This window comes from Peromyscus leucopus, chromosome 8b, assembly GCF_004664715.2.
Source record: "Peromyscus leucopus breed LL Stock chromosome 8b, UCI_PerLeu_2.1, whole genome shotgun sequence".
In the NCBI taxonomy this organism is placed as follows: domain Eukaryota; kingdom Metazoa; phylum Chordata; class Mammalia; order Rodentia; family Cricetidae; genus Peromyscus; species Peromyscus leucopus.
Genome location: NC_051086.1, coordinates 91,400,868 through 91,426,279, shown reverse-complemented (window position 1 = coordinate 91,426,279; position 25,412 = coordinate 91,400,868). Strand labels below are relative to the sequence as shown.

The 25,412-nt window shown below is 45.8% G+C and overlaps 1 protein-coding gene across 2 annotated transcripts; it reads right to left on the bottom strand.

The window, feature by feature from the left end:
- Positions 1–879: 879 nt before the first annotated feature.
- On the bottom strand, positions 880–25,388 carry Retreg3 (reticulophagy regulator family member 3). 2 transcript variants are annotated; one of them, XM_028856810.2, is made up of 9 exons: positions 25,031–25,388; positions 12,376–12,482; positions 9,268–9,298; positions 8,245–8,371; positions 7,342–7,426; positions 5,882–6,019; positions 4,363–4,445; positions 3,711–3,843; positions 880–2,999 (listed from the first exon to the last, which is right to left on the bottom strand). In XM_028856810.2, the coding sequence occupies exons 1-9, from the start codon at positions 25,267–25,269 to the stop codon at positions 2,542–2,544; spliced, it is 1,401 nt and encodes a 466-aa protein (XP_028712643.1). In that variant the 5' UTR covers positions 25,270–25,388; the 3' UTR covers positions 880–2,541. The 2 variants fall into 2 exon arrangements, with proteins under 2 accessions (XP_028712643.1, XP_028712644.1); XM_028856811.2 differs by lacking the exon at positions 8,245–8,371 and having other exon boundaries at positions 25,031–25,331.
- Between the last annotated feature and the right edge of the window lie 24 nt (positions 25,389–25,412).

Below are 25,412 nucleotides of genomic sequence, written 5' to 3'. Positions count from 1 at the left end.
GGCAATGTTAAGAATTAAAAATGAAGCCGGGCTGCCGGGCGATGGTGGCGCACGCCTTTAATCCCAGCACTCGAGAGGCAAAGCCGGGTAGATCTTTTTGAGTTCGAGGCCAGCCTGGTCTACAGCGCGAGATCCAGGAAAGGCACAAAGCTACAGAGAAACCCTGTCCCGAAAGAAAAAAACAAAACAAAACAAAACAACAACTGAAGCCGGGCAGTGGTAGCACACGTCTTTAATTCCCAGCACTCGGGAGGCAGAAGCAGGAGGATCTCTGTGAGTTTGAGGCCAGTCTGGGCTGTTACACAGAAAAACCCTGTCTTTAAAGAAAGAAAAGAAAAAAAAATAAGGAATTAAAAATGGAATAATGAGGTTGAAGAGATGGCTCAGCCGTTAAGAGCACTTGCTTTTCTTGCAGAGGACCCTAGTTTGGTTCCTATCACAAATGTGGCTCTTAATTCTAACTCCAATTCCAGATCTTCCTTTTCAGCAGGCACCAGGCAAGCACACACTCGTGTACACACACACACACACACACACACACACACACACACACACACACACGCAGGCAAAGTACTCATACATAAGAAAATAAATCTAAAAAAAAAAAAACGGGGTTGGGGATTTAGCTCAGTGGTAGAGCACTTGCCTAGCAAGTGCAAGGCCCTGGGTTCGGTCCTCAGCTCCAAAAAAAAAAAGAAAGAAAAAAGATGGGATGATGCTAGCAAGGGTGCTGTGTTTATGTTTTGGCTGTAACAGGAAGGGGCAGGTAGCCTCGACAACTACCTGGGTTTCCTCTTCTGAGGTTGTCACCGCCTCAAATTAGCTATTACCAGATTAGTGATAGAAGACCTATCAAGGAGTACACCAGCAACAGCAGTCTTAAAGATTGTTCTCATACAAGATTTATTCCCCAGCACCCCCCATCCCACCCCCAATTCACAGTGGAGGATTCGGGAGATTCAGAGCAGGATCCCACGGGCACAAGAAAGACCTGGATTTTGCTCTCCTTCCTTCCCTCTTCCTCTTGCCAACTCCCCAGGCATGAAGCTACACACATTCGTGCAACACGCGAAATCCCACTCCTCTCCCTCACCTCCCATGTTTGTTTGTCCACATGGAGCTCACCTGTAGGACATCTGGCTCTAAGGGAAGAGATATCCAGAGCATTTGAGAACCCTAAAATGGGAAGATGCCATTGCCCCTAACTCTCACTTTCAATGACTAGGAACAGGCACCTAGCCGTTCCCCTTCTCACTGTTAAGTATTTTCACTCCCTGGCCTCTGTACCTTGTCCATCAACCAAGAGCAAACGTGTTAGCACAACCCCCAACCTGCAGCACATGAAAATGGGCTCTGTCCAACGTCCCTCACCCAAATATGGGGGTGCTGGGGGAGTGGTCCCTGAGGATCAGAAAGGGTTAATGCAAGAGGGAAAGAGGGTGGAGAATTTGGCTTGAGCTCTGATTTGGGAGACAGAGAGGCAGTAGGCTGGCAAAGTTAGAACCAGTGATCATGTAGGGGGTTTTGTTTCACATGATTTGACTAGGGCTGCAGAACACACACCCTTCAGAGGGGTCTCTGCTTGTCACCAACGTATCCTTACGATCTGGGCTCATCCTTAGAGGGGTTAGGAAGCAGTATGGTAAGAAGAGCTGGTGCAAGAAGAGCTGGTGCTCCGGGATGAGTGCCACGGCCATTTGTAAAGTGCTACTTTGCCACACCCTGTGGAATATTGCTTCTCCAGAGGAGGAGCAGGGGAAGGAACAGGAACATAAAAATGGACATGATATTGCTTTGCTCACTGCTCAGATGGATGGTCAAATGGAGCCAGGGGTTAACAGCACCAAAAACAACCACACAGCTCCAAAAGATTCCATGAGACCTCAAGACATAGAGGCACTCACCAACCCTACCAGCCATCTGATCCTATAGCTCAAGGTGACCTACAAGAGGCTCAGCCCCACCTCACGTTCACATTTCTTAAATTCTGCAAGCACTCTGCAGTGCTGAGGGTCAGCCATCGAGAAATGAAGATGGGCTCAGGGACAGGAAGTGGGCCTGCTCTGCTTTGAGAACACAAATCAAATCACGGTAAACGACAAAATGACAACTCTTGTCGCTGCTGCCTGACTGCTGTGGCTCCCATGAGGTGAGGAGAAAAGATGGGCTCTTGTAGTAGTGAGCACCCCTGAGCACCCAGACCTAAAAGCAAACAGCACTACCGCCTCGATATTGACTCCTCAAGGGGAATCAATATCCCTCCTCGGTTGCCCATGTGTAGTGCCACCCTAATGGAGCGAAGTCTCCCTTGAGGGAGCGAGCGTCCTCACGTCAGTGACTAAGCACAGAAATGGTGTCTAGCTGGCAGCAAGGTAATGAGTATGTTCTCTCCGCAGGCCTCTGCACCAGCCAGGCCACCCAATACACAAATAAAATTCAGGGGACAAGAATGGGTTCTTCCCTTGCCCCGTCACAGTAAGTGGGGTGGGGAGAGAAAAAAACCCTACATCACAGTGACCCCCCTCTCAAAGGAGTCTCTCCTCAGTGGCTCCTGGAACTGGCAGGGTCTAGCTGATTCAGCTCTGATTGGTCCAGAAGTTCAAAATCATCTCCCTCAGCATCAGTGTCCAGGTCTGAACTAGGGGCCCGGAGGAGACCTCTTGTTGCTCTTCGGGGAGGTGGGCCAGAAGGGTCTGTCTGGGAGGCCCCTGACAAGGCCAGCTGGATCATGCCCTGGGAGACTAGGCTGGCAAGGTTGCTGGTGAGGTTAGATCCTCCAGGAAGGGACCCAAGCAGGAGCTCTGGCAGTGCAGCCTCTTCCCGACGAGCAGGCAGGACCTGGCTCTCCCCAGGCCCTGGTGGGGGGCGGTACATCACGCTGGGCATCCCAATGCTGGTGTCGTCGTCCTCATCCAGGCCAGCAGGATCCACATTAATGGAAGGGAAGTCTGGAAGGTCTCTGGCAAATGATTCCTCTGGATCACTGTGACCGTCTAGGTCTGAGAGAACAAGGGTATGTGAAACATGGTACCTACTCGTGCCCCAGACCCACAAAAAGTCAACCCCTACATAACCAGGTTTCCCTACCCTGTACCTTTTTTTTTTCAAGACATGGTTTCTTTGTGCAGCCCTAGCTGTCCTGAAACTCACTCTGTAGACCAGGCTGGCCCCCAACTCTGCCTGCCTCTGCCTCCCGAGTACTGGGAATAAAGGCATGCACCACCACCACCCAGCATTAGTACTACTATTTTTTTTTTTTTTTTGAGACAGGGTTCCTCAGTGTAGTTTTGGTGCCTGTCCTGGACTAGCTCTGTAGACCAGGCTGGCCTTGAACTCACAGAGATCCGCCTGACTCTGCCTCCCTGTGCTGGGATTAAAGGCATGTGCTACCACCACCTGGCCCACCCTCTATTTCTTAAGATAAAGCAAAACCTGTGGGACTGGTTAGCTTTTCTCATCACTCAGATGGCCATGACTACTAATTGCCAGAGAACTCTGTCTTCCTCTACTTGATACTAGAGGCAAAGACTAATTTGGGAATGGGGGCTTCAAGAAAAGCAGCAGAACGTGGGGGTCATACCACACCCTCGGGTGACTCTGCTACTTGAGCCACAACCCAGAAGAGGAGGGGGCAACAGTAAGCCCCCTGGTCCAAGGAAGCTACAATGCCAAAGTCAGAGTTAGTATCAACTCAGGTCAAAGGTTCTCACCTTCAGAGCCTTCTGTTAGAGGTGTCTGGCCTCTTGACAGGTTAAATGTGCCGTTGTCTGTACAGGAGACCTCAGCGTCAGAGTGCTCCGAATCTGTGATAGCCAATTCCCTGGCCACGGTAGAATCATCCAGCTTACAAAAAGAAACCACCAACAAGTCTGAGATGATGCCATCAGCGATCCGCTTTACTAATGCAAACCCCAGAAGATACCCAAGTCCCAGTGAAACTAAGAAGACGGGAGCTGTACCCACACCCCTGGCTCCTGTTAGGCTGCTTCCCTAAAGGGAACATTCTTTCTCATCAACCTTTTGAGCTCAGGCACTCATAGGTAACCAGAAAAAGAGACTTATTAACCAAACCTCTAGGCATACTGGCTACATAAAGATTTATGTCAGCTCCAGGTTTTTCCATGATGGTAAAGTAAAAGGACACCCAAGTAAACGTGCTGTTCACCAGACTCAAACTGAGTTCTAGGGCCCACTCAACACCGGGTTCTCTCCTCAGCACTGCTATTGAGGGTAAGGGGAATCTAGGGTCGTTGAGGGTCCTTGATGGGCTTAAAACCTGGTTACCATCTAAATGTGAGCTGCCAGGTGGAGAAAGAAGAATTAAGAAAGCAGGCCAGTGGAGCAGCTTCCATACGAAGATACCTGGGGACAGAAGGCAGCAAGCTCCTCTTCACTGTCGCTGTGGTTGTCCAGGGCACGTTCTGGGTGTAGAGCTCTGCGGCACACTATGTGCAAAGAGCAGAAGACCTTGACGCTTTCAAGGGAAAATCTCCCCTTGGACTCCAAAAACATCACAACACACGGAGAGACCCTCTAAATATGGCCCTAAGTCTACATAGCAATATCTAAAGGTCAGGATGCCGAGGCTAAGTAAGTAGTAACACATGAAATTACATCTCTCCTCCAACATCCCTCCTTCTTCCAACCCCTACACATCTCTAGAGATTCTGGCTAGAAGATAAACTACCAAACCACCCAGCACCTCTGAGGATCTGCTAGGGTTAATACAAAGCAAAGAGGTAAGTGGGCACAGTCATAGGGAGGTGCTCACCTTGGTTAAATGAGGCTTTTAAAGACTGATACTGTATAACTAGTTGGCCCAGATGAAGCTGGTGACCACATACAGGATTCTCTGAAGGCCAGGGCTCAGTGAAACACCCAAACTGATAATAGCAAAAAGAGGGATACACGTGCGCTACCCTCTTTGTTTTAGGTAGAGCTCAGGCTAGCAGCGCACTCTGGCATCGCTGGTGGCTGTTTTTTTTCTTTCCTTTCTTTTAAGATTTATTTATTATGTACACAGAAGAGGGCACACAGATCTCATTAGAGATGGTTGTGAGCCACCATGTGGGTGCTGGGAATTGAACTCAGGACCTCTGGAAGAGCAGTCAGTGCTCTTAACCTCTAAGCCATCTCTCCAGCCCAGGCTGTTTTCAATCCACTTTGGAAGACAGCTTTCATTAATGGAAAAAGGCTAGCGCAAAAGTGCTAAATAACCTACATTAACATCTACTCAGTTCACAACCACTTCAATCTCAAGGTTGATGTAAAGAATATTTAAAACTGTATAAAAGCAGTCAACACAGTGTTCGGACACTTGAAAGGTGTTTCATAATAGCAGATGGACTATGGACATTTTCAACGTCTTTCACTCAACTGGGAGTTTTTCTCAAATCAGTTTAAAATGGGAGCCTATAAGATTCCAAGTGAGAAAAGTTGGCAAGCCTGCCTAGATTTCTCAGAAATAGAATATTACACTTCCTCACCACCTTATATTCCTACTTGAATATATACTTATATATATAATTATATATACTTATATATTCTTTTATATACTTCTACTTGAAATTTTAAAATGGCTTTTCTCTATTTACTGTTTCTGTATACGTGTGAAATGGTGCACCTGTGGAAGTCAGAGCACAGCTCTAGTGTGTGTGTGTGTGTGTGTGTGTGTGTGTGTGTGTGTGTGTGTGTGTGTTCTTTCCTTCCACCATGAAGGTCTTAGGGATTCAACGCAAGTCATCAGGCTTGGGGACAAGCATCTATCTGCTGAGCCATCTCAGGGGCCCATTTTTCCCACTTTTAAAGACATTTCCAGTATGTGAGACCTGGCGTCTCTTTCTCAACTGTTAGGTAGAAGAAAGCACCCCATGACACTCACATTGTCTTTCTCTCTGCTTGGACATCATGTAGCCACGGACACTGAAGTCCAGCCGCTGCAGAGCTGGCTTCAGTCGCACATAGGCTCGATCCCACAGTCGGTGATAGACAGCCAGCGGCCACATCATCACAGTGACAACTGAGAAGAGTGGAGACAGCAGGAAAATGGAGAGCGCGCGCGCAGCGATCCTCCCTCCCTCCCTCCCTCCCTCTGCTGTTATGTCCTCAGGACAAAGAGTGCACAACAATCCCACTCATTTCCGCTGGCACCTCCACTAATGACCCCTATTATACACAGTTTGAGAACAGGGACCTCTGTAGCCATCCACAGGGTACAGGTCATGGCTATATACAATAAAATATGCCACAGATAGCCCAGGGCCAGAACCAGGAAGTGTGGACATATAAAGCAAAATGGTGACAACCAGTCATGTGATTCTGAGATAAATTATATCTAAAAAATAGTACACCTAGATGCCCAGCATGATGGCACATGCCTTTAGTTCCAGCACTTGGGAGGCAGAGGCAGGTGGATCTCTGTGAGTTCAAGGCCAAACTGCTCTATAAGGTGAATTCCAGGACAGGCAGGGCTATGTAGAGAGTCCCTGTCTCAAAAAAACAAACATAAACAAATAAAATAATACACCTGGAGCTAATTTCTTCCAGCCTCAAACAGTACATGTCAGTAAAAAGTAACTACATTACAGAAATGTACTTCTGAGGAGGGGAAGTCCTCCAGAGCAAGAACAAGGAGAAGGAACCTGAGAACTGTCTGCAAAGCTTCTCCATAAACTGAGACAGTCTTTCAGGGTGGGACACCATGTACATTGGTGAACCCTCATTAATGTCTACACCTTGCTAAGAGGCTAGGGATAGCCATCAGTGGCACACCACTTGCCTAATACGCATGACATGCTGCAAGCTCTCCAAAAGGCAATGGAGTTGATGCCTTTATATGTGGAGTACCAGCTCCATGTGAAAAGACGTTTAAAGACACACATCGTGTCCTAAGCACATGAAAAAAGTCATTGTTGGGTTGGGGATTTAGCTCAGTGGTAGAGCGCTTGCCTAACAAGCGCAAGGCCCTGGGTTCAGTCCTCAGCTCCAGGAAAAAAAAAAAGTCATTGTTGGGGAACTAATATATAATGGTGTTCTTCCTAAATAAGTGGTTCTCAACCTGTGGGTTGCGACCCCTTGTGGTCAAATGACCCTTCCTCAGGAGTTGCATATTAGATAACCTGCATATCAGATATTTACATTAAGATTCACAACAGTGGCAAAATTACAGTTATGAAGTAGCAATGAAAATAATTTTATGCCTGGGGGTCACCACAACATGAGGAACTATTAAAGGGTCGCAGAATTAGGAAGATTGAGAACCACTGCCCTAGACCCACAGTTGACTATGGCTGGAAAAGCTACGAGCAACGGCCAGCTTGTGGGGAGTGTGTGCACACTTACGCATCAAGTAGGAGAGCAGGAGCCCGGGGATGTAGCGGCCCAACATGGCCAGAAAGGTCAGTATCCCACAGCTCAGCAAGCAGAACTGGAAAAGCAAGACGCACGAATAAGTCTCTGTCATCCAGCAAAGCACTGCGGTGGGATGGGGATTCATGGAGATGGGATTAAGGATTCTTTACGATCTGAGTCAAGCTGGGCACGCCAGAATGACAGCCACAGCCACTCTTGAGTCCAGTGGTGACTCTGGGCAGACAAGAGAACATTCCCTTCTACTCAAGCTTCTTTTGCATGGCTAACCCCATACAGCTGTACCTTTCATGCCAGGAAATTGGTTTGAGTAAGTTTTAGCCAAAAATTCTCTCTGAAAACACATATAGGTGGTGGGTTTTTTTAAAGTAAAACTAAAAAAACAAAAATATAAAACCCTGTAACTTATCATGTTTAATATGACACAGAATGCACACAAGCAAGCTTTTCTTCTCTTCTTGAGACAAGAAAATGGCCTGCTCTCTGGGGCTGGAGATGTAGCTCATCTGTAGAGCTTGCCTAGCATGCAGGAAGCCCTGGATTCAATCCCCAGCACAGAGAGAAATTTAAGGGAAAAAAAAGGGCTCCTCCAGGTGACAAGCACAACGAACACGGAGTCATGCTCCTGCCTTTACTGTAACGGCCAATCAGAGCCTTCCTATAACCTGCCTTTACTGTAACGGCCAATCAGCGCCTTCCTATAACCTGCCTTTATTGTAACAGCCAATCAGAGCCTTCCTATAACCCGCCTTTGTTTCTATGACCCTCAAGTCTTTTCCTCCCTGAATGAGGATACACTGTGAATGAGGATACATGTTTCAACTTAACAAGAGCTGAACTGAAGGCCAGAGCTTAAAGTGAGAAGGGAAGGCTTACCTTGCCTGGGTTTTGCTTTTTGAAAAGCAAAAGATTCCTTAGGAAAATGGTCCCACTAACCCAGACTTCAGCTACATGGTGGCAGAGCTCGGGCACGCTGAGCAACCGAGGGTGCACAAAACCCCAACTACGGGAGAGAGAAGGGGGAGCTGTGAGAGGAGGCTGTTTAGGGCCCCCCCAACTGTGCAGGCAGCCAATGCTTCCGGGTTTATATAGGGGCTGGGAGCGGCTAGTCCCAGGTGCTCTGGAGGTGAAACATGTCTTTCTTCTTGGCTCACCAGGTTGAAACTTGAATTTGGGGACTAGGAAGACAAACTTGTTCTGACAACTCCACCCTATGAGCAAGTGGTTCAAGTCACATGTATGAACCTGCCACTAGCTCCAAGGCCCTTTGTGCCTGAAACACCATCTTCAGCATGCTTGGACCATTGCAGTTCCCTAGACTGCCATATCCAGGGGTAAAGTCAAAGCATGGTCTCACCGACTCCACTGCAGCCAGGAGGGGAGGCAACGTGAAGGGACAAAGCAAAGCCAAAATAAATCCCAGCAGAGGAAATTCCTTCTGTCAAACATACGGGGTGGGTGGGCGAGGGACGAAAGCAGAGGCCCTAAGACACACAGGGATCTTTAGCACTGGCTTGCTGATGCCAGGAACCAATGTTTTCTGACCCAGACTTAAAAATAGCCACAGCTCACAGGAGACACCAAACGATACAGTATAAAAGCCAAGAGACAAATTAAATCAGTGGTCTCTAAATTTTCACACTGTGGCTTACTAATAATACAGCTACTTCCCTGGCATGTCAGGTTCTGAGTCACTAATGTTCCTTTTCCAGAAAGTTCTCATCCTATAAAGATGAGAAGACACTGAGTCTTCTCAACTTGAACTTTAGGATTTGTTATTATTTTTGAACAGACTAGGTGTATAATGTTGTGTCCAGAATATGGGGCTAAAAACATGTAATCAGAACAATACAACAGAATCCATCAAAACAACAAAAAGTAGTAACTGGAACTCCATACCTTTCATTGTCTAATGCATCAGGTCTTGGCACTACAATATTAAAACAAACACCAGTATTAGTTGGCAGAAAAAACTAAACATGAAAATATCAGGCTGCCTCTTGGTCTGACTGTGAACATTAGACAGTAAAAAGGCGACCCCATGTTATATTGGCAGTTAGGGAGCTGCTGACGAAGGAGTAATGGTTTACAAAGAAAGGTACAAATGGACCACTGGAGCTGCACATACTGACTACTTCAGCCGACAGCCAAGGTGTATGAGCACAGTCCATCCATCCCGTGAGCATGTCCAACTGCTCAGACACATCACGATGTGCCAAACTTCTAAGGCATGTTGTAACTAACTACTCAACTCTAGCCATCTTCCTGTTTTCTTTAGACACCTATTATCTGCTCTGAACAATGTCGTCCTTTGACAGTCACAGACACAAAACAGGCTGATTACTTGAAGACTCTATAAAATAAGATAGCAATGTACTTAAAAACATCTGCCAGCACCTCAGCCCTGCCATGTCCAGCATCCACACCAGTTTCCCTTTCCCTCAGTGCCCACCTGGCCACTCCCCATCGCCCTGCCCGTGTGTGAGCACAGCCATTCTCCGCTCTTGCGCTAAAACCCCCAAGTCGGCCTCCCTATTCCAAACCCATCTGCTGTGCGTCAGTGCTGAAGTCTCCTCCTTCTTCATACTCTCCAAAGCACCCATCCCGAGTTTCATGACACCCTGACTTCTTCCCACAGAGACACAGCTGCAGTTCTAACAGAGCTTCTGCCTTCCCCTTTGGTTCATTCCATCCACCCTATAAAACGATATCAAATTAATCTTCACTCTCAACTCAGTATGCAGCTCGACTTTTAAAAACCCTTAAATGATCATTCACTACCTAAACACGTAAGCCTGACTTTCAAGAACTTAATGCTCAAATCTCTGTTCCCAGGAGATCCTTTACAAGTGTGGGTCTCCTGTTTGTCAGGTTGATTTTTTTGTTTGTTTGTAGCGAAGATCTCACGTCTCAGGCTAGCCTCCATTTTACTGCACAGCTGAGGCTGGCTCTGAAGTCCTGACGGACTGGCCGAACAAGAGTGTGACACCATTACTAGTCTGTAGGTCTCTAGTCAAGCTACTGGCCTGCCTAGAAAGGTATTCTCTTTATCTTCCACAGAGTTTGCTTCATTCAACACTGAAATGGGGATAAAATGCCAGGCGGTGGTCGCACACCTTTAATCCCAGCATTCCGGAGGCAGAGGCAGGCTTATCTCTGTGAGTTCGAGGCCAGCCTGGTCTACAGAGCGAGATCCAGGACATCCAGGGCTACACAGAAAGAAAGAAAGAGAGAAAGGAAGAGAGAGAGAGAGAGAGAGAGAGAGAGAGAGAGAGAGAGAGAGAAGAGAGAAATAGAGAAAGAAAGAAAGAAAGAAAGAAAGAAAGAAAGAAAGAAAGAAAGAAAGAAGAGAGACAGAGAGAGAGAGAAAAAGAGAGAGAAAGAGAGAGAGAAAGAGAGAGAGAGAAAGAAAGAGAGAGAGAAAGAAAGAGAGAGAAAAAGAAAAAGAGAGAAAGAAAGAAAGAAAGAAAGAGAGACAGAGAGAAAGAAAGAGAGAGAGAAAGAAAGAAAGAGAGAAAGAGAGACAGAAAGAGAGAGAGAAAGAGAGAAAGAAAGAGAGAAAGAAAGAAAGAGAGAGAGAGAGAAAGAAGAGAGACAGAGAGAGAGAGAAAGAAAGAGAGAAAGAAAGAAAGAAAGAAAGAAAGAAAGAAAGAAAGAAAGAAAGAAAGGAAGGAAGGAAAGAAAGAAAAAAAAGTATCATATTTTTTATTACATACAAGTTTTTGAAAAGAAAACACATCTTTCTTTCTTTCTTTCTTTTCAGACAGGGTTTCTCTGTGTAACAGCCCCAGTTGTCTTGGAACTCTCTTTGTAGACCAGGCTGGCCTCAAACTCACAGAGATAAGCCTGCCTCTGCCTTCTGAGGGCTGGGATCAAAGGTGCCACTACATCCTGTGAGAAATCACATTTCTTAGTGCTTATTATATAGTTTAAAAGAAATTCTGGGAGATAAATCGATGCTGCCTGCAGCTAGGCATGGTAGTACATACTTGTAATCCCAATATTTGGGAGGAAAGGCAGGAGAATTATGAATCAAAGTCATCCTCAGCTACATAGTAAATTGGAAGCTAGCTTGGGCTACATGAGTCACTGGGTTTTGTTTTTGTTTTAATTGGTGGCCAGGCATGGTGGTACACATCTTTAAATCCAGTACTCAAAAAGGAGAGGTAGATGAACCTCTGTGAGTTTGAGGCCAGCCAAAGCAACACAGACCCTGTCTCAAAAAAAAAAAAAAAAAAAAAAAAAAAGGGGGGGGGGGGTGGGGGAGGAGGGGGCCGGAGAGATGACTTGGCAGTTAGGAGCACGGACTACTCCTCCAGAGGACCGAAGTTTGATTCCCAGCACCCACGTGGCAGCTCACAACCGCCTGCAACTCCAGTTCCAGTGAATCCAATGCCCTCTTTTGGCCTCTGTGTGCATCAGGCACACAAGTGATAGACAGACATGAGGCAAAACATCCATTCACATAAAATAAGAATGAACCGATGCTGTCTCAGTAGATAAGAGTATCCAGTAAGATCATTTAAGTCAAAACAAAACAAAAAATTGTGAAGTCTGCAAATTCCTCAGGCCAATTGTACTGACAACATCACCTCAGGTGGCAGACACAAATCTGCTGGCGAGGATGTAATAGAAAGGTATAACCCAGCTATATGGACCCACAGATGAGGCATAAGCTTTTTTCTTTTTCTTTTTTTTTTCAGACAGGGTCTTTCTACACAGCTCTGCCTATCCTAGAACTCACTCACTATATAGACCAGGTTGGCCTTGAACTCAGAGATCCACCTGCCTCTGCCTCCAGACTGCAGGCCTTAAAGGTATGAGCCACCACCCCTGGCCTGAGGCTTGTTTTTCAAATGTCTCCTAAAACAAGTAATTCAGACTTCAGTTATTAGTCCCCAGTACCACATACCCCTCAACAAACAAACAAAAAAACAAAACCTAAGGGCAAAAATCACATAAAAAGTTGTTGCCAGTTCAAATTGTTCTAAATGCTACCAATTTTACCTTTTATCTCAGGCCAAATTTTGTTCTTCCACTGGTCAATACAGACAATGATCATCAAGCTGAATGCAAGTAAAAACACAAAACGGAGGGATGTCAGTGCAAAAAACCTACAGAGAAAGAAAACAGAAGAAGGTCACTAAGCAACGAAGCCAGTTCAAAAAAGGCCACATGTGCACTACGGACTTCGGGGAACCCCCGAGATCTAGTCCGAGGCCTTGGCGGTTGCTCGGATGTGAACCAGTCATACACCTTGGTTAAATCACAACAACTTTCCAGACCTCAACTATTTTCCTATGGAGACAGTCCTTTACTTCTGTAAAGGTAAAGGACTAAATCAAATAACCTCCTGGAGATCCTTTCAACTTCCCAGTCTCTTCAGTTCAGGGACAAGTCAGGATGAAAGCAAGTATTCACTTACCTGGTAAGCCCTAATCCAGGTTACCCTAATCCAAGTCAATGTAGCACATTCTGTCCCTATGCCCATCTATCCCTGCACTTCTCACTCTTCCCCCACCACTGGTTCTCTTTGTTTCTCCAGACAGTTTCACGTCTACTATTATGCCATACATACACACACACATACATATATACATACACGACTTGGTGTAGCAATATACAACCTAGGAAGCACAAATGAGAGAAAGCATATGGTACTTGTCTTTCTGAGACTGACTTGTTTAATAGGATTATCCCCAGTTGTATATCAAGTGGGTATGTGTGTAGGTCAGAAGTCTCTATCATTCCAGACAGGTCCTCCAGTCTGGTTGTGCCCTGGTTGTCTTGGAACTCACCATGTAGTCCAGGCTGGCCTTGAACTCACAGAGATCTACCTACGTGTCTCCTGAGATGAAAAGTGTGGCACTATACATGGCATTCCACTTTATCATTTGAAACAGAGTTTCTCAACGAATCAGAGCTCATCAACTGGACAGACTTTTGGCCAGTGAGTTCCAGGGATATGTCTGTCCCTGACCTCTCAGCACTAGAGTTACAGACATGTGACCACACCAAGCTTTTACATGGGTGCTGGAGATCCATGTTCAGGTCCTCCTGCTTGCACGCCAGAATGTGGCTGCCAGGTGGGCAGTGGTGGCGCACGCCTTTAATCCCAGAACTCGGGAGGCAGAAGCAGGTGGATCTCTGAGTTTGAGGCCAGCCTGGTCTACAGAGTATGTTCCAGGACAGCCAGGGGCAACACAGATAAACCTTGTCTCAATAAACAAACAAACAAAAAAGCATATACTTATATACTAATAATAAACAAAACAAAAATTAGGACAGACATAGTGGCACATATCTTTAATTTAAGCACTCTGGAGGCAGAGGGTGAACCTTTGAGGTTTGAGGCCAGCCTGGTCTATAATATAGAAAATCCCAGGCCAGCTGGGTCTACATAGTGAGAAACCTATCTCAATAATAATAACAACAATAAAAAATTAAATTTAGGCCTGGGTGGTGGTGGCGGCGGCGGCGGCGGCGGCGGCGGCGGCGCACGCCTTTAATCCCAGCACTCGGGAGACAGAGGCAGGTGGATCTCTGTGAGTTCGAGGCCAGCCTGGGCTACCAAGTGAGTTCCAGGAAAGGCACAAAGCTACACAGAGAAACCCTGTCTCGAAAAACAAAAAACAAAAAAATAAATAAATAAATTTAAGTAGAAAATGAAGTTAAATGACCCTGAGTTTGATTCCCTAAAACGAACCATTATGTGAACTTTAATAAATTCGTTTCCTCGTCAGTAATGTGGTGTCAACAAATCTTGAGCTGAGGATGTAGTTCAGTTGGTAAACTGCCTGCCTAGCATACACGAAGCCCTAGTTTGATCCTCAGCACCAAATAAAACTGGTGTGGTAGCTCACATCTACAATCTCAGCCCTTGGGAAGCAGAGGCAGGAGGATGGGAAGTTCAAGGTCATCCTTAGCTACACAGTGAGTCTGAGAACAACCTGGGTATCTAATGTAAGACTTTCTCTTCTTTTCAAAGGAAGCAACAGACTTATCTATAAAACGAAACATCTGATCCTGGCCAAAAAGCCAGGAAGAAAATGCAAGGCACTAACACCCACCTAACACAGTCCTACTCAGCTGTTCCATGTCACAGTGGCACTAGGTAGTCACACAAGAACTGAGCAAACAGGTGGGGGTGACCAAGAGCGCTGGTCACAGTCATCACCTTGAAATACCTTCAGCTCAGTACTTGCCTAATAACATTATATAATCACAAAACAAGCCTTAAGGATAGTGTTCTCATACTATAAAAACAAAAAGGCTGGGACAGAGCTCAGTTGGTAGGGTTCTGGGCTTGCACAAACTCCCAGCTTTGATCCTTAGCGTTCCGGAAGTAGAAGCGGGAAGATCCAAACGGCTTCACAGGGAGTTTAATATCATGCTGTGCCACATGAGACAGTCTCCAAAGAATAAAATAAACTGGACACGGTGACATATGCCTTCTATCCCAGCACTTGGAAGACAGGGGCAGCAGCCAGACTGGTCTACATAGTGTGCTCCGGGACAGCCAGAGAGACTCTATCTCAAAAATAAATAAACAAACAAACAAGCAAACCAAAATAAATTAAAAAAATTAAAAGCTTGTATAAGACACTCAGATCAATCCCCAGCATCAAAAATAAAGACAAATGCACACACACAACAATTGGCAAAGGAACTCCAGATTTTGTCTATAGACATTTCTGTACAATAAGTATCAATGCGGACTACCGGCACACCTTCAAATAAAATATATTAAAATGACAGATGAAAGGAAAGAGACCCAGAAACCCTGGTCACCAGTGACAACTCTATTCCTGTTTTCCTATCCAGCACTTAAAGGGCACAATCACACATGGGATTAAAGAATGAAAGCAGCTTAGCAGAAATAACTGGAGAGCTTCCTCAGGTCGTTATCTGCTCAAAGCCAGTACATCTTCAACAGTTAAGCGAACTAAACAAGGCCACACTAAGGGCTTGGTCACCACTCCCCAGTGCTCACTCCCCAGTGCTCACTCCCCAGCGCTGCTACAACTGCCCCCCTCCCTGCACCTGAAAGCACTCTCTGAGGGGCCAGCCAGGCTACAGTCACCCCTTCCCAGAGCACTGGCTGCTGACTAGCAGAAACTCAGGCAGGGAGGATGTTTAGCTCCTTTAGAGGTGGTTGTTTTCCAGCCAGGCCTGGGGGCACAGGCCTGTGAGCCCTGCACTTCAGAGGTGGGAGCAACAGACAGGGTCAGGAGTTCAAGAGCGGGGCTGCAGGAAAGCTTGTATCACACAAATCAACCTAGACTACCTTACAGAAGCAGGTCACAACTCTACCTTCCCAATCTCACTGCCTGGACTTCACCTGAACAAGCCAACCTGAGGACCTACTGGCCATGGTCAGCAACCCAAGCACAGAGTAACAAAGGTGCACTGCTCCTAATGCCAGGACTTGGACAGAAAAAGGAAGAGGATCCATAGATCTCCGTGAGGAGCCAGGCATACACTGTCACAGTGTCACACTGTCAGGCCTGTCACAAAACAAGTGGAAATACTAGAGTAAACAGTTACTCAGTTACAGCTGTGTAGCAATAAGGGATGAAGACATATAAAATAGATTTGAAAGACAAATGATAAAACAGAGAGAGAGAGAGACAGAGACAGAGCACACAAGCAACTGACAAGTGGTTAGGAATCCGGACAAGAGGGAATAAGGAAAAAAAGACATCCAGACTAGGAGCAGGGTGCATGCCTATAATCCTAGTGCTCAGGAAACTGAAGCAGGGGACCAACAGTGAGGCTAGCCTGAACTATATAATGAGATCTTTCTAGAAAACACTCACAATTCAAACCAAAAACCCACGAAATGTGTTAAAATAGTATACAAAACTACAATCAGCAGAAAAACTTCCCAACTAAGCAAAAAACAACTGCAAAACAACCAACTCAGAATATGTATACATGAATCATTTAACTGGAGGTGATTTGGCCTTTCTGTTCACTGTAGGCTCATCTATTTTTTTTCTTAATAACTTTCCTTATTTCTAAGGGCAAGCATATTTGTTGAAGGTTTAAAAAATGTAAGAAATAATAAAATGCCAGGTATTATGGTGCACACCTTTAATCCTAGCACTCAGGAGGTAGAGGCAGGCAGATCTCTGTGAGTTTGAGGCTAGCCTGGTCTACAAAGTTTCAGGACAGCTAAGGTTACACAGAGAAACCCTGTCTCAAAAAACAAAACAAACAAATCCAAAAAAGAAATCATAAAAAAAAGCATATCACTATGAAATAATCTCATTTGCACCCCACCTTATTATTTCGCTCCCAGTACCACCACCACCACCACCACCACCACCCCACCCCCCCACACACACACTGCCAAGCATAGTGGAAAACTGAGGCAAGAGAATCCTAAGTTTGAAGTCAGCCTGGGCTGGCTAGTTACCTAGACAGAAAAAAGGGGAGAGAAAGATGGAGAGAGGGAGGGAATGTGGGGGAGGAAAGGAGAGAAAGAAAAGAAAGAGGGGGAGGGAGGGGGAAGAGAAGGAACAGAGAAAGAGAACTGTAACCCTGAAATCTGATCAGGCTTCTGAAGTCAATCAGCTCACACAAAACATAGGACAGGAGAGCATCCTAAGCCACGGGGATGCGGAAGCAGTCTCAAGGGCACTCTCTGGACAAGGATATCTGCTCAGAGCAAGCAGACACAGCACACACACTTCACTCTATTAGCCCAAGTCAACGGTTTGTTTGTTTGTAATGCCAAAGCACCATTTTTGAAGAAAAAAAAGCAGCAATTTCAGCACTGCACGAAATCATTTTTTCCATATGATAAAATTTGTGCATTTTAAACATCTATTTTACAGAGGCATATGTGAAATTGAAGTTTTGAAAATGATCCACCACCCACATATATATTCTACAATGTGAAGATTAGTACCTTAATTTAAAAATATTAACATACAAAAAACATTGGGAGTACAGCAAGATGGCTTAGGATAAAGGTTTTTGCTTGGTTACCAAGCCTAGCAACCCGAGTTCAATCCCTGGAACACACGTGGTAGGCAAGAGCCAACTCCTACACCTTATCCTCTGACGGTCACACTTGTGTCCCTGAACGTGTACACACACACACACGATAAATGGGGGCTGGAAAGATGGCTGGGCGGTTAAGAGCACTTGTTCTGGCAGAGGACCTGGGTTCAGTTCCCAGAACCTACATGGAAGTTCACAACTATCTGTAACTTCAGTCCCAGGTACTCCAACACCCTCCGAAGGTACTAGGCACGCACACAGCGTACATATATACACGTAGGCAAAACACTCGTGCACATAAAATTAAGTCTAAAATAAACAAACACAAACAAACAATCCAATGGAAGTACAATCTGTGGTTTGAATGAGAATGTCTGAATGCTTGGTCCCTCGTTAAATTATTGGAGCTGTTTGGGAAGGTAGGAGGTGTGGCCTGTTGGAGGAGGTATGTCAATGGAGGTGTGCTTCCTAGTTTCAAAGGTCCATGCCAGTCCCATAAGTGTCTCTTTTTCTACCTGCTGCCTGTGGATCCGGATGTAAAAACTCTCAGCTACTGCTCCAATAACATGCCTGTCTGCTTCCCACCATGATGATCAAGGACTAACACTCCAAAACTGTAAGCAAGGGGACTGCAGAGATGGCTCAGCGGTTAGGAGCACTGGCTGCTCTTCCAGAGGACCCAGGTTCAATTCCCAGCACCCACATGGCAGCTCACAACTGTCTATAACTCCTGTTCCAGGGACTCTGACACAGAGATACATGCAGGGAAAACACCAATCTACATAAAATACAAATAAATAAATTAAAAAATAAAAACAAACTGTAAGCAAGCTCCCAATTCAACAATTCTTTTTATAAGAGTTGCCTTAGTCATGGTGTCTCTTCACAGCAATAGGACAGAAACTAAGACATACAATATACCTAATTTAAAAACCTTTCTTGGTTAGGGATTTAGCTCAGTGGTAGAGCACTTGCCTAGCAAGTGCAAGGTCCTGGGTTCGGTCCTCAGCTCTGAAAAAAAATAAAAACAAACAAACAAACAAAAAACCTTTCTTACTCAATACATAAACATGTTTTTCATGTCACCAGAAAAGCAACAGTAACTTTAAAAATGGTTGCATTATACATACCTACCTACCTACCACTGGTCTTTTAAAAACATTTTATAATTAAGATATTACCAATTTTTGATGTTTAAAAAAAAAAGAAAGAAACAACTTGGGCTGGGGGTGTAACTTAGAGCTTCTCATGCACAAGGTCCTGGGTTTGAGCCCGAGCACTATATAAACCGGATGTAGTGGTGTGCACACAGTAATTCCAGAACTGGGGAGGTGGAGACAGTAGAAGGATCCTCGGCTACATAAGTAGGCTGTGTGAGACCCTGCCTGGAAACAAAAAGCAAAAAACAAAAAACAAAAAACAAAACAAAAAAAAACACCAGGGCCAGTGAAATGGCTATGTGGGTAAAAGCAATTGCCAAGGAAACCTGATGACCTTTGACCTCTAGAACCCACAGTGAAAAGAAAGAATCTACTCCCAAAAGTTGTCCTCTGACCTGCACACGCACACCATGGCAGTCACCCCCCCACACACACACACACACACACACCACCCCACCACCCCCGAGACAGGGTTTCTCTGTGTAGTTTTGGTGCCTGTCTTGGATCTCGCTTTGTAGACCAGGCTGGCCTCAAACTCACAGGCAACTATCACCATTATCTAATTTTAGAGACTTGTCATCATCCTCAATAAACACATACCCATCATCAGTCACTCTCTATCTCTTCTGTCCCCAGAAAAGGTGTTAACCAATTAGCTTAGCAAGTGTTGCCAAACTACTTCCTAGAAAAGCCATACAATGTAGGCTTCTATCAGTCACATGTCTGTTCTCCTACACAGTCCCAAGAATTAAACACTATCAATTCTTAAGACTTAATAAGCAGACAGGCATAGTGGTGCACAGTTTTGATCTCAGCACTCAGGAAGCAGAAGCAGGCAGAACTTGGTGTGTTCAAAGCCAGACTGGTCTACATACTGAGTTCCAGGATAGCCAGGGGTATATACTGAGACCCAGTTTCAAAATAAAATAAAACAAAATAAACTTAAGCAGAAAATTGTAATACAATTTGATTTCTATTTATTTATTTTAATTTATTTAAATTAATTTATTCCATGCATATGAATGTTTCACCTGCATGCATAACATGTACCACAAGCCTGCTTGTTTGTTGGATCCCGGGAAATGGAGACATTGTAATCCATCATGTGGGTCCGAGGAATCAAATCTAGTTCCTTTGCAAGAGCTAAAAGTGCTCTTAACCACCAAGCCATCTCTCTAGTCCCTATACTTTAATTTTTAAAATATCAGTGAGAATAAAGGTTTTTTGTTTGTCTGTTTGTTTTAAGCAGAGTTTCTCTGTGTAGCCTTGGCTGTCCTGGAACTCACTCTATAGACTAGGCTGGCCTTGAATTCAGAGGTCCACCTGCCTCCGCCTCCCAAGTGCTGGGATTAAAGGCGTGCTGCTGCACCACCACCACCACCACCACCACCACCACCACCACCACCACCACCACCACCACCACCACCACCACCAGGCTGAGAGTACAGTTTTATATATCTACTGTTTTTCCTTTTGGGAAGGAAGGTGTTGGGACAGTCTCATGCATAGCCCAGGCTGGCCTAGAACTCACTAGATAGCTGAGGATGACCTTTAACTCTTGATTCTCTTGCCTCGCCCCCTCCACCCACCCCTCACCCCCCCACCAACCCCACCCCACCCCGCCGACACACACACCCAAATGCCTGGATTATGGGCCTACAGCACCACAGAAGGATCATTTTCCTTTTGTAAACTGTCCTTTTATTTGTTGGGGGCTAAAATCAGATTAAACTGCCAACCCAAATAAAAATGTGTTCCTTGGAACAATCTGGTGTCCAAAAAAGATGAGAAATTCTAGAAACAAACAGTTTTCTGGGGGGCTGGAGAGATGGCTCAGTGGTTAAGAGCACAGACTGCTCTTTCAGAGGATCCAGGTTCAATTCCCAGCAACCACATGGTAGCTCACAACCGTAATTCCAATTCCAGGGGACCTGACACCCATGCAAAACACAAATGCACATAAAATAAAAATAAATAAAAATTTAAAAACAAAACAAAGCAGTTTTCCAGGAGGGAGTTAACTATAACATGGATTCTCCAGTAATAATAGAAATTAGATCCAGGCGGCGGTGGCACACACCTTTAATCCCAGTACTGGGGAGGCAGAGCCAGGCAGATCTCTGTGAGTTCAAGGCCAGCCCAGTCTACAGAGCGAGATTCAGGACAGGCACCAAAACTACACAGAGAAACCCTGTCTTAAAAAAGCCAAAAAAAAAGAAATTAGAAGTTTGTTATAAATAATTAATTTGCCAGCATACAGGAGGCTCTGGGGTCATTCCACAGTTAACACATACAATCATAAATAACAATGACACATCTATTTTCAATCAAAGATGTTATTTCTAGGTTCCTTTGTTGTTACAGAGCACGCTTGTCTCTGTGGCACTTCAGAACAAAGCATCCCATTCTATAGGGCCAGTGAGCCCATTACTGCGCACCATTGTGACTGCCTAGTTAATGAGCCAGTCACTGGTAAATGAAAAGGAAAAATTAACCCAACCTATATCACATAATGAGAGCTGTTGCTTGCACAAAAAACCAGAAGTGAAACCAGCTAGCTGCTAATGACCCACCCGACCCTAAAACGGAGAAAGTACCAACCTTCCAGACAAAGCAGAAGGCCAGGCTGGCGGTACACTCAGAGATAGAAAGTCTGCCTAGTGTTCATGAAGCCCCAGGTTTAACCCCAGCACTAAAACAAACCAATGGCTAATCCACCTCCATGGCAAAGAGGGAAGGCTGAGGAAGACATCATTGGGAGCCTTCGGGGCTCCCAATGAGACAAAAGAGCCCTATCAAGGCAGTAGACTCCCAAGAGCAGAGGCCACTTTTGGTTCCATGGACCCTGTCTTTAAGCAAAAACAGAAGGAAAAGAAAGAAGGAAGGAAGGAAGGAAGGAAGGAAGGAAGGAAGGAAGGAAGGAAGGAAGGAAGGAAGGAAGGAAAAGGAACTGATAACCAGAAACAATTGTCAATTGGTTTCATCTAAAATTTGATGATTTCATCTAAAATACAGACCGTCTATATAATCGCCGCCGCTGCCAGGAGCTCACTATACAGAACAAGCTGGTCTTGATGTCACAGCGGAGTGCCGGGCTAAAGACGCGCTCCACTCTCATCTGTCAATTTCCCCCAAAGAACAAATGTCTCTATTTAAATGGGCTTTATGGGCTTTCCTTGCCATTTAAAGAAATCTTAAAATCAGTAATGCTTATTTTTTTAAATAAAGCGTTCCCAGAACTCATTTTAAAAAGGGGGTGGGGGGTTCCTCCCTTCCATTTCCTACTCCTCTTTTTTTTTTTAAGTTGGATTCTAATTTTGTAAATCAGAACTGTTGTATACCCTTAGTCACTTCGCAGATGACTTCTAATTTTGTTTTTTAGGAAAAGAAAACGTTTTTTAAAACCATGTTTAAACACCATAATCACACAGCCCCGGTAAAGAATGGTCAACACTGGTAACAATGGTGACTGAAAAGCAATTCTCAATAGAGAGATCAACAGGGAATCAACTTCAGGCTACACTCATGTCCCCAACCACCACCCAGAAGCACAGGGTCAAAGCTGAAGTCCCTAACTCTCTATGAGCCACGTGCTGTTCACCTAGGGGGAGGAAGGGACCTGTTCTTCTCTGATCCTGTCACGATACACTCTTGCTGACTTCCATGGTCTCCCTGCAAATCACTCATCTGCAGATGGTGCTGAGACTAATGAAAATATAAGCTTTTAGAGGGAAGAACATGATTATCCCAGAGACAGTAACAGGCCAGGGACTAGGAGTGATGTGGGCTGCAAGATTTTTGATAGGGCCACCGTAATTTCTCTGGAACCCAGGGAGTGGGGCCTGGAAATACTATGGTGGCACACATGGATTTCTTTTATGAACCTATTGTGTTTCGGAGTTAAGAGGACATAGTCACAGGTTCAGAAAAACCACAACCGAGAATACAGAACACTGTAGAAACTTTGTTCTCTGAATCTGGATGACTTGAAAAATCATCTCTGTGTGTGTGTGTGTGTGTGTGTGTGTGTGTGTGTGTGTGTGTGTAAGTCAGAGGACAATTTGCAAGAGTTGCACAGGGCCATCAGGCTTGGAGGTAGGTTCTAGTCCCCACTGAGCCAACTCTCTAGCCCTTTGGGAACTTTTTTCTGACACCTTAAACTGCATAAAACACCTCGGCTTTTGATGCATCATTATTCCTGACAAACAGTGAACCAAAAGTTTTTCAATTTGGTCCTTACTAATGACCCTTCTTCAAAATGTCTAAAATCTAAACGATCCTTCTTTACTTTTCCAAGTGAAATGTCGGCACTCACAAAGACATGAGTGAGATCTGTCTTAGCCTTAAACTTGGAGAGAAGTTCGTTCCTCCCAATACAATTCCATGAGTGCCCACGTGCAGTCATTTCTCATCTCTGGGACCTGCACCCTTCCCAGGGTGTGACTCCCCTCTAAATGACCTGCTCAATTATTCCTTAGGTCTTAAACCACCTCTCCCCCAGCTTCTGAGTGTGAGATGGGACTGTAACAGTATTGTGGCTCCTCAGTAGGCAAAATACCAGGAAATGCCAGAGATAAGACCAGCCATAATGTTTTAGGAGACACAAAGCACAAGTGGGGCTCTAAGAAAGATTCTAAACACAGACTTAGCTTAAGTAAACACTACTAGGGCCCAGGCACAGCGTGGTGGCCAACATCTACAGTCCCACCCTTCAGGAGGTGGAAGCAGGAATGTCGGGAGTTCAAAGCCAGCCTAGGATATAAGGGACCAAAAAAATAAATAAATAAAACACTGTTGGAGACCAGCAAATACTGTTGCAGTTTTAAAATGTGTTGCGTGCTGGAGAGATGGCTCAGTGGCTGAGAATGCGCACTGCTCTTCCAGAAGAGTGTGTTCCCAGCACCCACACTGGGTGGCTCACAAGCACCTGTAACTCCAGCTCCAGTGGGATCCAGTGCCTCTAACCTTCACAGGCACCTGCACTCACTGGCACATATTCCCTTACCCCCCAACACAAAGGTAATTAAAATAATAGAAACAATCTTTAAAAAACGTGTTTCATAAGTCAGGCATAATGGTGCACTCCTTTAATCCCAGCACTTGAGAGGCAGAAGCAGACAGATCTCTTGAGTTTGAGGTCAGCCTGGTCTACATATACATTCCAGGCTAGCAAGGGCTATATAGTGAGACCCTGACTCATTCTTTTTTTTTTTTTTTTTTTTTTTTTACAAAAATCAGGTTTTGTTTTTGTTTCTGTTTTGTTTTGTTTTTGTCCTGTCCCTGATGTATACCTCAACCCCACACTCTACAAACTAGTTTAATAAACACCTATTTCTTTTTCCAGGGGGTTCTGCCTGAATAAATACTAACAATGGAAAGGAAGCTGATGTCTGACGTCAAGAAAGATGATATGGACCTGATGTGTAGCTCCATTGCTAGAGCACTTGTTTAGCATGCACAAGATCCTGGGTTCAAGCTCCGGCACCCCACACACACACACAAACACACACACACACACACACAAACACACACACACACACACACACACACACACACACAACCACTTTGTTGTCTCAGGTTTATCCGGGACACTGTCATCTCATGTGGCTCTAGAGGCCTCAGGAACTATCAGTTCCCTTGGAATTTGACCAGTACTTTGGTTATTAATAAACCCAAACTATGTTTGGTAGCCTCTATGAAACCCGAAGTCCACCTAGGTGGTTTCATTGTCCCAGAGACTGAAACAAACAGATCCTTAAACATAGTGCCACCTGTCCGGCTAGACAGAACCCAGCTCTCAGACATATTCAAACCCCTTGATTTTAAACCACAGCTAAGGATGCCGTTCTAACTTCTTGGGAGAGAGAGAGGTGTTGCAATCCTTAGTGTCTCTGAAAGGGGTGAAATCTCACCATTGTCTCGTAATCTTTTTTCTTAAGCCTTCTAATTCTCTTCAGGCTGAAGCTCCATACCGACTTCACCAACTTGACTGGGTGAGACAGTCTTTAACATGCTAATTCATGATAACCGGTTCAAGCTCGTTTTTCTCCTCACACCCATGGATACCTAGGATACCTTTTCAAGACCTTCTGCCTCTCCTCCCACCGTAAGTTAAAACTCTCTGGACACGACGCTGGAGCCGGCAAGAGAAACGTAGGAGATAGTCTCAGAAAATAGCTTTCCCTAGCTAACAAGAGCCACCCCAGGCTCACGGAGACCGACTCAAGATGTTACCAGAAGCTCTAGGAGAGAATGCGGGGCGAGGGTGCAGGCGCGGGGCAAGCAGGGGAGATGGGCAAGCCCCCGTGAGGACCCGGGGTGCCAGAGCCTCGAGGCAGCCGGGATGGAGGGGAAAGTGAGGCATCATCAGGCGAGTACGAGAAGCAATCAGGACGGCGAAGGAAACAGGGCAGGGCAGGCGACAGGAAGACCCCTAGAGCAACCCGACGAATTCGCGCCTTGGAAGGTTAGCGAGGGTCCGGGTCTCTCACCAGAACGCTGCGTTCAGCCCCAGGCACCACAGGGCGCTCCTGGCGGGCCGCTCCCACACCAGGGCTGCTTGCACCCGGCTCAGCAGAGGCTCGTAGGGCCCCAGCACCTCCACCAGGGCCCGCTGCGCCGCCTCGACCTGCTGGTCGCGCTCCCAGGAGCCGGACAAAGCTCGGCGGCCCCTGAAAGCCAACCCCGAAGCTGGGCCCGGGGCCGCAGCCACCCCTTCGGCCTCCTCCATCTCCCTTCCAGCAGCCACAACATCCGGGGCCACGGCCCGGCAGTCACAATAACACCAACTGCGCAGAAGCGCGATTTGGCGGCGGCGGGGGCCGAGTCGACCCACGCGCGCGCATGCGTACAAACTCCAGCTCGCATTCGCCG